We start from the raw sequence: 17,385 nt of genomic DNA on the forward strand, positions 1-17,385 counted from the left end.
CCATCCCTATGTCTCCTTTCCTCCAGGGCTGCTTTCACAGAACTACTCTTCTTTCCCCCCCCCAAAAAAAATTCAATTAAAGCAGTGGTCTCAACCTTTTTCTTTCCACTCACATACCACTAAATAATCCCTATCCCATTAGGGGTCTGTGATTAGTAAGGGATTGCTTAAGGTGGTGTGTGAGTGGGAAGGGAAGGTTAAGAATCACTGCTCAAGACCCAATTGCTACTGAAATATTTTGCTTGAGAAAAATTATCATTTCCTTTGGAGATATGAAACGGCACACATGAGTCAATTAGGTGCAATTAAAAGTGGTTTTCAACCTTTTTCTTTCTTACTCACATTCCACCTTAAGTAATTCCTTACTGATCACAGAGAACCTAGAGCATAGGGATTACTTAAAGTGGTATATGAGTGGAAAGAAAAAGGCTGAGAACCATCAATTTAGAAGATTTTCTCTCATGCCCTCCCATCCATGTCCACCTATGGTTGCCTGCCTGTTGGCCTGTGCTCTTCCCCCTCCCCTCCCTCACCTTTTTATTTAGGCACCTACCTGTTTTTTGCTCCTACCTTGAATTGTTGTTGATGTATCTTTGTTTCCTATGGATGCTGCGAGCACTTTAGTGTGTTAACTACAAACACAGCGTCTACAGATGTTTTTGTTTCACTGTGTTACATTAATGTTCACTCTCTCTGGGATTGCATACTGCTGGATTGGAAGGTGTGGGGAAGGGAAGACTTTGGACAACCTGTGTGTAGTCAGACTTCAATTTTTTTAAAATTATTTTTTAATCTAAATTTAGATATACAGCAGGTAACAGGTCACTTCAGCCCATGGGCCTGTGCTGCCAAATTGACCTACAACCCCACCCTGTACATTATGAAACTGCCCCAGGGGCATTGGAAAGTATACTGATTGGTTGCATCATAGCCTGGTTTGGGAATTTGACTGCCCACGAACACAAAAGGCTCCAGTAGCCTTTTGTAGCTAAAACCATGACGGGCATGACCTCCCATCGTGACTGCATCCATGTGAGGTGGTGCCTCAAGAAGGCAGCCAACATCATAAAGGACCCGGGTCACATCTTGCTGCTACCTTCAGACAGAAGGTACAGAAGCCTGAAGACCAGTACGTCTAGATTCAAGAATGGTGCCTTTATAGAAGGTATTAGGCTCTTGAACCTCCCTTTAATACACTAATCGGGGCCTACTCTGATACCACAAAATGTTTGTGTGTTCTATTACTGTCACTTTTTTTTGCACCAGGAGAACTGTGAATATTATCTTTTTTGCATTTAATTCAAGTACTAATGTAGTTGGTTTTTGTAGCTGATTTGCTTTTTTAAGCAAAGTCTCTGTTCAGCTGCAGCAAATAAGAATTTTGCGGGGGCGGGGGTGAAAAATCACACTTTGGGTGGAGAACAGGGCAAGCTTATTAAGCCAAGCAGTCTTAGCTTTTTTTAAGAAAAACTGGTCCAAGATAGGAAATATTAATATGATAATTGTACAAATAATTCTGGACCAGGGGTTGAAACATAACTGTCAGTGAAACAATAAATGGGAATTGACTGTTTGGAAGTGATAGAGGGATTTACATCACCACCCCATCCTGCCCCCCTGCTTTAGAGGTTTTTTGCTATCTCATGAAGAATTAGACAAGTTCATGTTTAGTTACTAATGCAGATGAACTTAAAAGAACCTTTTGTGTTGGCACAATTGCATGCTGCAGTGAATAACCAGACAGGCCATAAACCATAACCACATAACCTGTAAATTATCGCCATTTGCATCAATATTAATGAATTATGAATGAGAAGATCTCTCATAATCTGCACTCCCACTGACCGTTGCTTTGCTGTGTCTGGCCACGGTCAAATGCAAATTCATGCTTAATAAAAGATATGGTTTTGTGGTATCCCAGATCTTGGAAAGCATTCTTTTCAGTGAATGAATGTGGATTTTTAGTAATCTTCCCCTGGAACAGAGACTGATTTTATTTCAATGGTTGCATTGAACCAAATTTTAGGTCATTCATAATTATTTAATTGATTGAGTATACCTTATGAAATTAATTTTTAATAATTTTTGTTTTCATGTTGTTATTGATTTTAATGGTATTTGTGTGTTGTTAAATTTCAATTTTAAATTTAAATGTATTTATTTCCAACACAGTATGAACTGATTCCGGCCATTGAAATTGGTACCATTCAATTATACCCAAATAACCTACCAATCCAATGTTTTTGGAGGGTGGGAGGAAACCAGAGCACCTGGGAAAACCAAGGCAAGTTGATGTACAAACTCCTTTATCGATAGTGTTGGATTGAAACCTGTGTAATAGCTCACCACTACATTAACCTTGCTACTCAAGGTTGAATGTTTGAAGCACTGTTGAAGACTTCTGAATGGAAATTCAAAGATTTTAACATGAGGACATTAGAAACAGGAGGAAGTCATTCAGCCCTTTGAACCTATCCCACTGTTATAAGGATTCTGGTTAATCTACGTCAGTTCCATGTTCCCCATATATCAGAATTCCTCTATAACCTCAAACCTATTTTCTGTTCAATTAACTCAGTAACTAAGCATCTGAAGTAGAGATCCTAATGGTTCACTACCCTTTTCATCCTAATACTTCTTCTCAGTATAACATAAACCTCCCTTATTTTAAGCCTGTGACCCACAGTTTTGGAATCTGGAGTCTCTTGTCTCATTCAAAGTCAGGATCCAACTGACTCATTAGAGGAGTTATCACAAGGGGCCGAATGGCTTTGCTTCCTATCATGAAACAAAACCAACAAGTACAGGGAACACCATCAGCTACAAGCTCCACCACAGTTGCAAACCACCCCAGAATCTGGGGTGAAGTGCTACCAGAGCTTACCGGAGTGCAGCTCTGGCACCTCATAGGGCCACTCTGGGAGCCCCCTGCTGCTAAGTGCTATTCTGGACATACAAGAAACCTATTTCTTTCACAACCAGTTGTCCTCATTCATCGTCCTATTGTTTGCTCTCAATTATACAACGGCAAATGCAACATGGAGACCACCAAGGGAAAGTCGCACGAGACCTTGTCGCTGTTTTTGGTGAGCTCTGGCAGCTAAAAAAAATTAGCATTGCATCCCTGTCTGGCATGAACATATGTAGCCAGTATTTCAACCTTTGGATTTGCATTCAGAAACTCCTTTCCCACTTTGCCTTTGGGGCATGGGCCACCTGTAGGAGAAGGGAGTTTAATAAAGGCGGTCGGGGCTGGGCAACATGCAGGCAACATCAATGAATCTTAACAAACTATTTTGATTTCCTTTTCTGTATTTAATTTAAATCCTGCTGATTATTCTCACTACTTGTATAAAAGGTGGCAAACATTGAGCAGTTACAAAGGGCAGTTCCTTGGGGGCAGGGGAACTTGCCTCTTTATCTGATTCACCAGCTGGGTGAATTCATCGTTTGCAGTGCAAAAGACTCTTAGGTCCTGCATCAAACCCGGCATTTTTCAATAAAGCCCTTCCACACTGCATCTGATCATTAATGATGACACTGGCAGCATAATATTCAGGATTCATGTGCCTTAGGAAGATGGGGAACTTCTCAGTCCCCAGAGAAATGTCATCTAATGGAATTTTGCTGAGTAAGATTTTCAGAGTTGTGCTGTTGCTTTTATTTAATGCATTGTGTCGGAAGACATGAGCACACACCAGCATTTATTGTCAAAAAATTGAATGTAGGAGGAGTTGGTTAGTGGCCTGGCATCACCATCATCCTGGTATCAAACAGAGCAACAATAACAGGCCTCAATAACTATCACCCTGTGGCAGTAAAATCCACTATTAGAAAATGCTTTAAGCATCAGGTGAACAAATTCAAGAGGTCACATACATTCACACATTTTAAAACCAAGATTCTTATTTGGGAAAGACTGAAGAATTCACATTGCAAGATCTCTGGAGAAATGTAAGCACCTTTCACAAGTAGGTGTTAACTGGAGTCAGGCTGTCTAAGTACCCTTTCTGCAAAGTGCTCTGAGAAAGGTCAATTCTGGATTGTTTACCTAAGATAACTTGAGAAGAAAGAACTCCTGTTTGCTGGAGAAGGTGGGGATTTTGCAAGACATGAGTCACATGCTCTCTTTGGAGTTTCAGTTGGAAAAGAGAGAGTTGAGCTAATAGCTCAGTCAGTGTGGGACATTGAAGTAACTGAAAAGTGCAATCCAGGGAAAACTGTTTGAAACTGATGAAAGCAAGTTCCAGAGCAGTAGATGGCTGGAAGTGCTATCTGTCTGATGTTTCTCTTGAAATAAAGGAAGGAATGGAACTCTGTGGTAGCTTAAAGAGGTTACCATCCAGAAGACCCTGATGGGGCAAGTTTCATCAGTGAGACCCTGAGGTGACTAGTGGTGCCAGAGCTCAGTTGTGGAAATCCTGGAGCAACAAATAGCTCTCTGCAAACCCTACAAGAACCTTCCTGAACAGTAAACATTTACCTTTCAAGCACCAAGCCTGGTGAACTTTATACATGTTAAATTTTGCGCACAGTATGGTGATTGCCTGCAACCAGAGAACTTGGAAGAAGGAGAAGTGAGATTGAACTGTGAACTAAAGAACTTTTCTTGAATCCACACACATACATTACATACACGTGCGCTTAGAATTAGAAGGGGTTTAATATAAGTTAATGTTTGATTCTATTTTCATGTTTAAAGTTGATTAACTTTTGATTTAAAAACCACTTGTCTTGGTGAATGTCTGTTGCTGCTGGGTTTTGGGGGTCCTTTGGGCTCGTAACAATAGTGAGTCAGTTTTCTAACATGTCATGGTGATGAACCCCTGGAGATGTATAATAACTTCATATTTGCTGTTGAAGGAGACAAAATGAAATTGTAAAAAAAAATAGACCCGTTTTAGGCATACTGCATCCCTTAACGTGAGTTTGAGAGACACAGATTTTTCACGTGTACAAAAATGGAAGAAAATGTGTAACTGAATTGAGAAACAGAAGCAAATCATGTGAATTCAGTGGACTGACCAACTCACTGATAAAAGACAGACTTGTGTATGGTATTCCAGATAATACTCTAAGGGAAAGACTGGTAAGAGAGCAAAATCTAGACATGGAAAAAGCCATAGCACTCTGGAGGGCTACAGAAACTGTAAGGCAAAACAGCTGTTCAGTGAAACTAGCTGCAACATGGATGCAGTAAGCAAGAACAGATATAAACCATTCAACAAAAGGCACACCAAAGTAGAAAGAGGAATAGACAGCGAACAAAAATGAAAGGGTCAATCGAAAGCCATGCCGTCGATGCAGTACACAACACCTACCAAAAAAAGTATCCAGCATATGGTAAAACGTGCAATATGTGAAACAAAAGCAACCATTATGCCTGTTGCTGTAGGAACCAAGTGCAACAAATCAAGGTTCATGCAATAGATGAAAGGGAGATAGAGGAATTCTATGTAGATGTTATAGAAAAAAAAGAAAACAGTCTGGATATTGAGATTAAAAGTGTATGACATATACATTTCAGTTAAATTGGATACTGGAGCACAAAGTAGTGGAATATCCGAGACTGATTTTAAGATTAGACCCAAACCAAAGATGTATGGAACAAAAATGAAGTTGACAGGTACCAATATACTAGTGCAAGGAGAATACATGGTCAAAGTGAAACACTGACAAAGAGCACATGCTAGCATTCATCATGGTACAAAAGAATGTATAGGCCATACTGTGAGAAACTGAGACCTCATTGTGGAAAGCAAAGGAGAGTCTATGATGAACTCATGAAAGAGTACAATGACCTATTTCAGGGTCGAGGCTGCCTTCCAGGAGAACACACGATCAGAGTGGATAAATGTGTGCCACCGATAATAAGTTCCATTTGCGCTTCAAAAGCAACTAAAAGCAGAGTTGGACAGGATGGAAGCCCTGAACGTGATTCAGAAGATGTAGAGCCAACAAAGTGGGAAAGTTCACTTGTCATTGTGGACAAAACTAATGGAAAGCGTAGAATTTGCCTGGATCCAAGAGATCTAAACAGAGCAGTAAAGAGAGAACACTTTAAGCTTCTGACACGTGAAGAAATCATGTCACAGTTTGCAAATGCAAAGTTTTTCAGCCAGTTAGATGCATCAGCAGGATTTTGGCAGTTAAAATTGGATGAAGCAAGTTCAAGACTGTGCACATTCAATAGTCCATTTGGCAGATACAGATTCCTAAGGTGGCCATTCGGAATTGCCTCAGCTCCTGAAAAAAAGTATCCATATGGTCTATGAGCACCTGGATGGAGTTGATACCTCAATAGATGACATCATAGTATGGGGAACCATGAGAATGGAGCATGATGAGAGACTAAGGAAAGTGCTGGAAGCAACAAGGAAAGCAAAGCTGAATAGAGAGAAATGACAGCTCGTGGTGACAGAACTAATAGTTATAGGAGATATTATTGGCAGTGAGGGCATCAGACCAGATCCCAGAAAGGTGTCTGCCGTTGGGAATATGCCAAGGCCACAATGCAAAAAGGACATAGAGGTTTAATGGAATGTCAACTATATGGGTAATTTTATATCCAACCTCTCAGAAAAGATGGTTCCATTGAGAAGATGAACAGAAAAGAACATTGAATGGGAGTGGGATCATGACCATGAAAAGTCATGGAAGGAACTAAAGAAACTGCTCACAGAGGAACCAGTTCTGAGGTTTTACGACCCAACGAGACCCATCAAGATATCATCAGATGCATCACATAGTGGGCTCGGTGCAGTTCTTCTGCAAAAATATGATGACTGGCAACCCACTGAGCATGCATTTCACTCAATGACGGGCGCGGAGACACGATAGGCTCAAATTGAAAAAGAGCTGCTCAGCATCACATACGCCTGTGAAAGATTTCATCAGTTTGTGTCAGGCCAAGCAATCAATTAAGCCCTTGATTGCATTGTTCCAAAAGCCATTAAATGAATGTCAATTTAGAATACAAAGAATGATGTTTACACTCCAGGTAAGCTAATGCACACAGCAAAAAAGTTGTCTGGAGCTGTTGATACGAGAGAGCTCGCAAACACCAAAATGGATGAAAACATGAACGCCTTTGTGGACATGATCACAAGTGCACTGCCCATATCAGATGCAAAAATCGTTCATAAAGTCAGACAAACAAAGATGAAACACTGAGAAAAAACATCTTGGATGGATGGCCCAACAAGAAGCAGGCCTGCTCACCTGATGTTTCTGGAACTGAAGGGCAGAACTATCAGTGGTCAAAGACATCATCTACAAAGGAAGCAAAATCCTTATCCCAAAGAGTCTGAGAAAGAGGATGGTAAAAAAGATCCATGGAGGACATCTCGGAATCAAAAAATTTAAGGAAAAAGCACAAGAGGTGATGTACTGGCCAAGAATCAACAACGATATAACAAATGAAGTGTCAAAATGTACAATATGCTGGAAATATCAAGCAAGAAATCCTGCAGAACCACTAAAGCCTCACCCAGCACAATACAGACCTTACTAGAAGGTAGGTAATGACCTATTCAAATGTCAAGGGAAGGACTATCTTGTAGTCATAAACTATTACTCCCTGCATCCAGAGGTGTGTAGACTGAACACCACCACTGCAGATGCTGTAATAACAGGTATGAAAGCCATATTCTTCAGACATGGCGTGGCAAGCGAAGTCTTCACAGACAATGGACCCCAGTTTTGCAATTTAAAGTTCTGACAGTTTGCTGAAGAGTGGGACTTTGTGCACACCACGTCAAGTCCTCATTTTCCAAAGTCCAATGGTTGTGGAAAAATCAGTACAGACAGTGAAAAGACTGATGAACAAGGCAAAAGACAGTGAACCAAAGCAAGAAGAGACTTCTACCAGAGTATTCTAGTATACCACACAATGCTGCTCGAGTGGTATGTCACCAGCACAACTCCTTATGGGACATAGGCCACGATCAAACCTACCCATTCAGGAGAACCTCCTAAAAATAAAAATGGGAATAAAGTGAGGAAATTAAACGGACAACAGAAAGAAAAGCAAAAGTATTACTTTGACAGGAACAATAAACCTACTGGAACTCTATGGTGGTGACCAAGTAAGGTTAAAAGACAAAAAATTATGGACTCTGAAGGGAACTGTCTTTAGTGAAGTCCAGCCAAGATCATACACCATTCAGACAGATGAAGGTGCTGCTCTGTGGGAAAAAAAATCATCGATCTTCAAATGGGACCAGCGATGGTAGATGGAAAGACAGATACTGACTGATAAACAACCTGAATGCACATCTGAGAAGATATCGTCTGAGGCAACAACTCAGATTCAAGGACAACGAGGAGATCATCAAGACACGTGAATCCTCCTAAGAGATTCATTGCTCTTCGGTATTGTTTCCTTCACAAAATGTGTTGGCAGAGCCAGAGCGGTCTGTTCCAACTGTGGATGAATGTCCCCCCTGCTCTCTCCTCACTGCTCCCTTTGCAGGTTTCATTATGGCATAGAAGAAATCAAATTCAGCCCACCAAAACACAGTCTACCTCATCATGCAGCTGCTTTTGGATCTTGTGTGCAGAATACTATGTTCTTAATCAATATTTACAAACTCCTGAGGCTTTATTTGAACAGAATATTACTTGCCTGATTCATTAGTTGAAAGGCACATCAAGTGACCATGCACTGTTTGCGGCATCAGAATGTTTTGGTTGCAGCTGTTTCACAGGTACTTGCTTTGGTTCAGCTAATTGCAACATGGGGTGCTTTGAAGTCCTTTGGACTGGACTGGATTTGCTGCTGAGTAACATTGGGCTTGGTAAATAACCAAGAGGTGTTAGAAATGCTTGAGGAATAGCAACCTTTCCTCACATTCAGTATGTGGTGCCCTTGAAGTTAACAATCCTGCTTCATCCAACACCAAGCTCCAATCATTGGGTTTAACTAGGCAAAATAGCAAGTATTCAGCAGCAGTTCTCCAAGAAAGAAACAGATTATTGGTAGATGAAAGAACTCACAACCATGACATTGTTTTTAATAATTTTCCTTGTGGTCTGGTGTTGTGAATTTCTGGCTGATGCACCAATGAAATTTCTCTCATTTTCAGTGAAATGATGTTAGCCCGCGCTGACTGAGGAAGATGCAAATGACACATTGGCCCCCCACTGCCTTATCATTACATAGATGTGTAATTCCTTCCCCATTAGCAAGGCCTCGGCACCCTTCACTTCCCTGAATGCAGAGCTGTTCTGTCCCCATTGTCTAACACTCTCCTCTGCTTGGCAGAACTTGACCTCATTCTTAACAATGACTTTCCTCCAGGGTGTCACCATGGACACATACATGGGCTATGTCTGTCTTTTTGTCAGGTGTGTTGTCAGGAGTGGTACCACTCCTCAACTCTTCCTTTATACATCAAAGACTTGCAGAGCTTGACAATTTCATTATTCATGACTAACTTCTACCCCCACTTAAGTTTACCTGGACTGCTTCTGACACCTCTTCTCCATCTTGGGGACAAACTATCTGCACATTGAACTGAGTCGGTGAATTTTTAATCATGGATTGCTCCTCTTCCCACTGTCCCTTGCAAGGACGGCATCTCTTTCCCACAATTCCTCCTCCTCAGCTGCATCTGTTCCCAGGGTACTGCCTTCTACTCAAGGAATTCAAAATATCCTTTTTCTTGTGGATTTTCCCCTTACTGTCATTGATAAGCCTAAACCACTTCCATCCTTGCCCCATCTTCACCCATAGAACACGACAGCACAAACAGTCCTTTTGGCCCTTCTAGTCTGTGCTGAACTATTACTTTGCTTCTACTGACCTGCAGCACCCTGCCCATCCAGGTACCTGTCCAATTTTTAAAAAAATGTTAAAATTGAACCCACATTCACCAATTCAGCTGGCAGCTCATTCCACACTCTCACCACTCTGCATGAAGAAGCTCCCGTTAATATTCCCTTTAAACTTTTCCCGTTAATATTCCCTTTAAACTTTTCCCGTTAATATTCCCTTTAAACTTTTCCTGTTAATATTCCCTTTAAACTTTTCCCGTTAATATACCCTTTAAACTTTTCCCGTTAATATTCCCTTAATCCAGGTCCTCTAGTTTTTATTGCTCGTAACCTCAGTGGAAAAAGCCTGCTTGCATTTACTCTATCTCTACCCATTACTCAGGTAGAACAAGGGCTGTCCATCTACTCCTCACTTTCCACCCCACCTGTCTCTGCATCCAGTGCAATATCCTCAAACATTTTCACCAACTCCAGTGTGATCCCTCTACCAGCCATATCTTTTCTGATCCACACCTTCATCCACGTTTAACAGGGATCAGTCTTTCCAAGACTCCTTGGTTTGTTTTTCTCCCTACCCACCCACCCATCATAGAAAGCACAAACCTTATCAACCTCACCTCCATCCAGGGCCACAGACGGACCTCCCAGGTGAGGCAGAGCTTTATCTGCACATTGTACACCCAGTGCAGTGGTTGAGTTTGGACAATCTGGTCTCCTCCACATCATTGAGGCCAAAAACAGATTGGGCAGTGCTTTGCTGAACACCTACACTCTGTGTCTTAACGAGCTTCCTGCGGCCAACCATTTCAACTCTTACCCCCCCCCCCCCCACCCCCAAACAGTGACATGTCTGTCCTCTGCCTCATCCATTGTCAGACTAGATCCCCTTCCATTGCTCTACTATCACATCTGGCTTCATCACTCTCCCTGGCACCCTGTCCCAGGCACCTATCTGTTATTTTTTTAAAAACCTTACTCCAAATACCTACTTTAAAATTTCCCCCATTCACCTTAAATGCATGTCTTATAGAATAGTTTCTTAAATCTTATTCAATGACAAAGAGCAAGTGGAGATGACAAAATCAACACTAGAGCAGTTGCCCACTCATTTGCAGCATAGAGAATCCTTAGCAGTAGGTTTTTTCATGGAGGTCACCATAAAAGTTGGTTTCCATTGGCCTCTGAAGGAACCTTTGCTTCTGAGAAGTGTAAGAATGTGGAAGCTGGATCTTTGACAGCAGACCCCACTGCAGCTCATTTTATTCATGGCATTACCAGGCAGATGAACTGAAGCTCTGATCTTCCTTGGTCGACCAACCTTTTGGATAGTCTGAAGGCATGCTGAGTGGAGTTGGCTGTAATCTTGCCATGAGCCACCATTTTATCACCTCCAACAAAGGTGCTGCCCATTTCTATTTGGAGGCTGACAAATATCAGTGGCGGCAATGCACAAATGTGCTAGAGAAACTCATCCACAGGAAGTATAGGTATAGGCAAAATGCACCTGAGATGGGGGAGAGGGGGCAAGGGGAGGAGTACCTCAGCATTTGTTTCAATCCACAGGATGAAGGTGGGAGGGTACAAGAGAAAGCTGAGAAGTGATGGGGGGAGGGAGGGTAGATCTGAATGGAGTTGGGAAGCTGGAGGAAAGGACATAGAGGGATAAGGAAGGGAGACTTGAGGGAAGCATTTAATGGAAACAGGAGGTCAATGTTAATGCTCTCTGATTTGTGTCAAGATGAAATATTAGTTGTTCCTCCAGGCACCTTCAAGCAGGGAAAACACCTGTCTGTAAAGATGGGAGTTCTTTGCCCTTGCGGTTAAAGATGTACCTTCCTGAATGTTCCTGGCCGGCTCAGAGGTGCTGATTCCAACCCTTCTCGGGGAAGGATAATCGGCGGAGCGCCTGACCTGAATGTACAGCCACTGCAAATGGCTGGTTAATGACAGGCTGCTTGATGATGCCCATGACCCATCTCCCCACTCACCTCTCTCCCTCCCTCAAGGTGGAGGTGGTCAGCAGGAGCCATCATTGCAGTGGGGGCAGCTAGTGCAAGTTGTGACAGCCATGTGAGGCTGCTTCGGCCTTTGGGGCCGCTCTCTGCAGCTCAAACTGGCAGAGCAATGGCTGTCTTCCCTACCCATAATCCCTCACGCAACTGAAACTGTTCTGGGAACCACAGCGGTTCCAGCTGCATGGAAGATTATGGGTAGGGAAGACACCCATTGCTCTGCTGTGTATTTATGATGGGTGGCACTACGGCACCAGTTTCCCTGCCTCCGGAGGGTGCTACAAAGCGCTTCTTGATATGAATGCGACGCTGGAGCAGCCTTTTGAGGCTGCAGTCTTAAAAAGTAAGTTTCAAGTTTTCCATCCACTTCTGTAGCTGGCCTTCAGGTGGAGGCCTGACATGAAATGGCCTTCTAATTTATGGGCAGCCTTAATTTGGCAGTGAATGAGGCTTTGCAGGGATAAAATGGGCCTTTCATAATTTCATTAGATCTTGGTTGAATGACAGCAATAGGACACAAGTCACAGAGGAAAGAAGGAGTGGGAATGAGATAAACGGTGGATTGGCAAGCAGACCTGGCTTTTTGCTCCCCTGTGTACTTGGAAGAGTAAATGACATTTTAAATTTGGCTCCAGGATTCTAGGTGCATCGAGTTCAATGTCAGTTCCCAATGAGCAGACAACATTTGGACCAAAAAGTACAATTTGCTCTGGTTCATTGAGATCGCTATTTTTAGTACAGCTGGAGCAATTCAAATTGACAACAATTTGTATTCATTTATTAATGCACAATGGCATCCCTGCACAAGTGTCAATGAAAACAGATGGGGCACTGAATCATATCTGGCTGGATGAGAATTTGTGGGGGCGCGTGTGAATTAATCGGGTAATTTTTTTTTACGACATACAGGAGCTCAACACATCTTGTCTATGCCAACCCTCAGCCGACCAATCCCGTCAATTCGATTTCCTGTTTCCTTATTTCCCTGTACCCCTCCAACAAATTCCTCTCACCCTTGTCGATCGTCTTTTGTTCTTTCGCCACTTCCCATTACTGAAGGGAGTTAACATTAGTCTTTGGGATGCTCGGGAGAAACCCCCACGTGGTCAGAGGGAAGAATGTGCAAATTCCACAGAGAGCACCGGAGGTCAGAACTGAACCCAGGTGTTCGGACCACTTAGTCAGCAGCACGACCTGGTGTGGCAGAATGCCTTGTTGGCTTTCATCTCATCCCACACTGGAGGAAGTTAGATTCTTCCCATTGACAAACATGTCCACTGTTAGACATAGATCCAGCCAGCTCCTCAGGAATGAAACATAATACTTTTTACCAGATTGAAGAATTGATTTAAGGTCTAATGACATAATGGTTATTTCACTAGACCAGTAATTTAATAATTAGTACGTCTATTGCAATGCCACAAAAGGACTATCTACATGGTGTAACACCTGTTTTTCTTTCACTTTAGCAACTGAATATTTATTGTATCTTTTAAATTTAATCTATACGATTGTAATTATTTTATGAAGTTCCTTTTTTGGCTGCAGCAAATAAGAATTTTGGTGCATATGAACAATGTATATGACAATGAACTCATTATTGTTCACCAGATGAGAGGCATAGGTTTATTAGGAAGAATGGACAGAAGGTTTAGAAGAAACTTTTCCTCTTGGTACAATTGTCTAAAACCAGAGGGTGAAGGATTAAGATGAGAATTAAGAAGTTGGTGTTCTGAGGGAGAATGTTGAATGCACAACCAAAGGGCAGGGTGGCCTTAGGTTCTCACAATGTTTGTGTTTGGATACCCATTTGAAGTGCCAAGGCTTAGTAGTTCATGGACCAAATGTTGATGAATAGGATCAGTAGAGATGGGTACTTAATGGTCAACATGGACATAGGGGGCCAAAGGGCCAGTTTGTGTATTGTACAACTGCAGGAGCAATCCAAAGTCTGCACTCATAATCTGGAGAGATGAGTTTGAATCCCACCATGACAGATGGGCAAATTAACTTGAGGTAAATAAGTAAGACCATGCAAAATGAAACTCTTCCTTATGAGATGGAAGTCTAATTTTACCCAGTGAGACTACATACCCATGGAATGCCTTAATTAGCTCTCTAAAATGGTCAGAAAAACAGTTACATCAAACCTACTGTGACTAATTTGAGAAGGCAATTCAACATGATCTTTGTGCAAATAATTATGGAGTGACAATACATTTTAAGTCACTAAGAGTCCACCAAATGAAGAATTAAGCCATTCAGTTTGCTCCACCATTCTAATCATGGCTAATGTACTTTTCCCCTCAATTCCATTCTCATGCCTCCTCCCATAACCTTTGCTACCCTTGCTTATCGAAAACACCCATAAAACCTCATATTAAATATGCCCAATACTTGTCCTCCACAAGTGAATTCTGCGAATTCTCCACCCTCTGGATGAAGGAATTTCTCCTCCTCTCTGTCTTCTATTTTGATGTGTCCTAAGTAGGATGAATTTGCTTGCAAACTTAAGGAAGAGCATAGATCATATTCTCATTGGCACCACAGTGATTGTTTTAAATTTCTTCTGAATAAGAACATGGAATTGCTTCTGGAGATGATTGTTGTGCCTTGAATCCAAGCTTTCCTCTCACCCAAGAGTGCCTCCAGCACTCTCCACATTTCCAAATATCCTACCTTTGTTGTAGAGAGAACCATCAAAGTAATAGCTGCCAGTGTAGTAGCCAGTGGTGAGCTCCATGAGGTGACGACCCCAGGTATTCCCTGCTCCTGGAAAGCTGGCCAAAGCCACCAGGCGTTTTGAGCGGACAGGCAGAAACCTTCTGTCCATGCAACGATTATCTGTAAGAACAATTACCCATTAACCACAAGGGAAAGGAGCAGGCCTGGGCTATCTAGACCTTCAAGTCTTTTCAATTCATAAAGATCAATGCCAAACCTTATCCTTATACCTGTTTGATCGCATAATCTTAGTCCGGCGACTTATCCAGTGATTATTCTCAACAACAGATCATTCCACAGCTGTTTGGAATAGAGTTCTACAACCCTCTTCAGTGGAAAGATTTCTCCTCAGTCTGTAATGGCTGGTGTCATATTTTGAATCTGAACCCTCGTCTAATTGACTCAATCGGAGGAACACCATCCTTCCAATTCTGCTCAGAATCCCAGCCATTTGAATGAGAACATATTTCATTTCCCTTCATTTTTCTTGCAATGTAACTGAATTTTTTATTTAGCTATCTTTTTATATTAATTATCTCCTTTTCTGTCTTGGCATTTAGAGGTCATTTAATTTTAATGCTACTGTTTCTGGTGTTTCTTAGTTATCCGTGTGGCTGCAGAGAGTCAATTTTGGTTCATCTGTACGTTGTACTTGCATCTATGACAATAAACTCTCATTTCATTATTTGACGTGGCTGTTTGTGAGAGCTTGCCATAATGTTCCCTTGACTCCAACAATGTATGTGATAAGACAATTCTAATTGGCCATTGAAACCTCCTGCAAAAGCTGCCATAGAGATGCACACCTTCCATTCCTTTCACTATTCCTTGATGTATCTGCAAGCAATTTATCAAATGATCATTTCAGGAAGTCTCTAACCTGGAGAATCTCACCTTGCACTTGGGTTTGATAAACAACGTAGTATTCTGGGCTCCCGCAGTGCTCAAATTCTTCCCCGGCACATTTCTGGGCGCACTGATGCTCATCCTCCGGGTCGTGCAATGTGAAATGCATGGTGGGAAAGCCACAACGACACGTGCCCCCGCCAAGAACCGCAAGTGTGTACTCCTGCGAAGAAAGAAAACCTCTGCAGCTTCAAAGCAAGTTGAAGTTCTCCCTCAAGGAATACCAAAACCATTCTGCAGTAGACTGAACTCTGAGACGTGTATTGCTCATTCACTATCACAATAGTGAACTCGGGCCCATTAATTCAGAATCAGAATTTCAATTCCCACCATGATCACACAGGAGTTGAAATATCATTTTTTTAAAATCCTGAAAACATGAGCTATTATTGGGAATGGGAAGCAGAAAAGTGGAAAGGTTTTGGAATGAACTGAGTTTATTATTAGGGGAAATTATGAAGATAACAATACCAAAGGATCCAAGAATATTTTTACTTGGAGATATTTATGAAAATGATATAAAATTTAAATTGGACAAGTACCAAGAAAAATGTTTAAGAATTGCAATCGCAACTGCAAAGAAATGTATAGCAATATCATGGAAAGGGGATAGAGAAGTGTTATTAAGTAGATGGTATAATGAGAAGCAAAATTGTATACCTTTGGAAAAAATTATGTATAGATTGAGGAATAGAGTTGAAAATTTTTATATTTGGAAACCATATATGGATTTTATGGATAATTTTCTGTCCACCTCTTCTATCTTAATCAGTAATTTTTAATAACCATTAATGATTGTCTATGCTAATATCATATTAAATGATAGGTGTTTGGTGTTTGTTCTTTTTCTTTTGGGTGGGAGGGGGATGGAGAGAAAATGTAAAAGTATTTTTTATATCATTGGATATGGATATTTGATGTTCATTTTTTTTCTTGTAATGATGCACACAATTAAATAAAATTTTAACAAAAAGCAAATGGGAAGCAGGAAACTTTAAAAGAAAGGCCTTTCCAGTGCACTTTAGTCTTTCACAGGAAAAGCAATCTGTCACCCTTGGTTAATTTAGTTCATGCATGCCTCCAACATGGTTGAGTCTTTAAATATTGCAATGCTTTTAGGATTCATGATTATGCACATCCAAAGAAAGGAAGAGGTTCACTGACAAGATCCAACACTGATTACTGACAGTAAAAACACAGGAATACGGGAGGAACTCGACTGGTCTCAAAGCATCTGAAGGAGGTGCAGATATATAACCTGTTTTGGAGCCTGAGCTCTTCGACGTATTAGCAAAAAGCAGACGGGTGTCTGAAAATAAAAAGGTGGAGGGGAGGAGGGAAGAAAGGGCAAGGGGACAAGCACACCCAAAGAGCCATAACTGGACACAGATAGGAGGGCAGGAAAAGAAAGGTGAGCAGCAGGGACTGCAGAGAGGGACTAGCAAGAGAGTGCTCCCTTCAAAGAGAGGAGGAGAACTTTTTCAGGGTAGGAAGCCCTTGAAGAGATTTCTCAGTGCAGCAGACTTTCACGTCTTCCTCCATGCAGTTACAGGCATGCCTACCCTGAAGAAGTTCTCCTCTCTTCTTTTTTTAAAATTTTTTTTATTTTTCACACCATAAACCACATTGACCATGATACATACATTTTCCTTTTCAAATATATACAGTGTCATTTTCTCCCTCCTCCCATCCCACCCTCCCTACCTCCCCCCCCCATCCATTTAAAGTACAAAATCTAAGATACATTAAACCAGTCAAACAATGTTGTCATTCAATAAAAATAAACAAGAAATTCCACTGAGTCAATTCTTTTCATTTCCTTCTCCTTTCGTTAATTTAGGTAGTGAATGTCCCCGGTAGGTTTTCTCTATTGTGTTTCATGTAAGGCTCCCATATTTGTTCAAATATTTCAATATTATTTCTTAAACTATGTGTTATTTTTTCTAATGGAATACATTTATTCATT

At 41.4% G+C, this 17,385-nt stretch overlaps 1 protein-coding gene across 2 annotated transcripts in view; it reads right to left on the reverse strand.

Annotated features, from left to right (window-relative positions):
* Window positions 1-17,385, reverse strand: part of wscd2 (WSC domain containing 2) — a 332,148-nt gene that overhangs the window by 153,781 nt on the left and 160,982 nt on the right. For both annotated transcript variants that reach the window (XM_069932664.1, XM_069932665.1), the window contains exons 5-6: window positions 15,408-15,582; window positions 14,469-14,633 (exon numbers count right to left, since the gene is read on the reverse strand). In XM_069932664.1, coding sequence (XP_069788765.1) covers window positions 14,469-14,633; window positions 15,408-15,582 — 340 coding nt within the window. The remainder of the gene's footprint in view (window positions 1-14,468; window positions 14,634-15,407; window positions 15,583-17,385) is intronic.

Source organism: Narcine bancroftii, chromosome 4 (genome assembly GCF_036971445.1).
Source record: "Narcine bancroftii isolate sNarBan1 chromosome 4, sNarBan1.hap1, whole genome shotgun sequence".
Taxonomy (NCBI): domain Eukaryota; kingdom Metazoa; phylum Chordata; class Chondrichthyes; order Torpediniformes; family Narcinidae; genus Narcine; species Narcine bancroftii.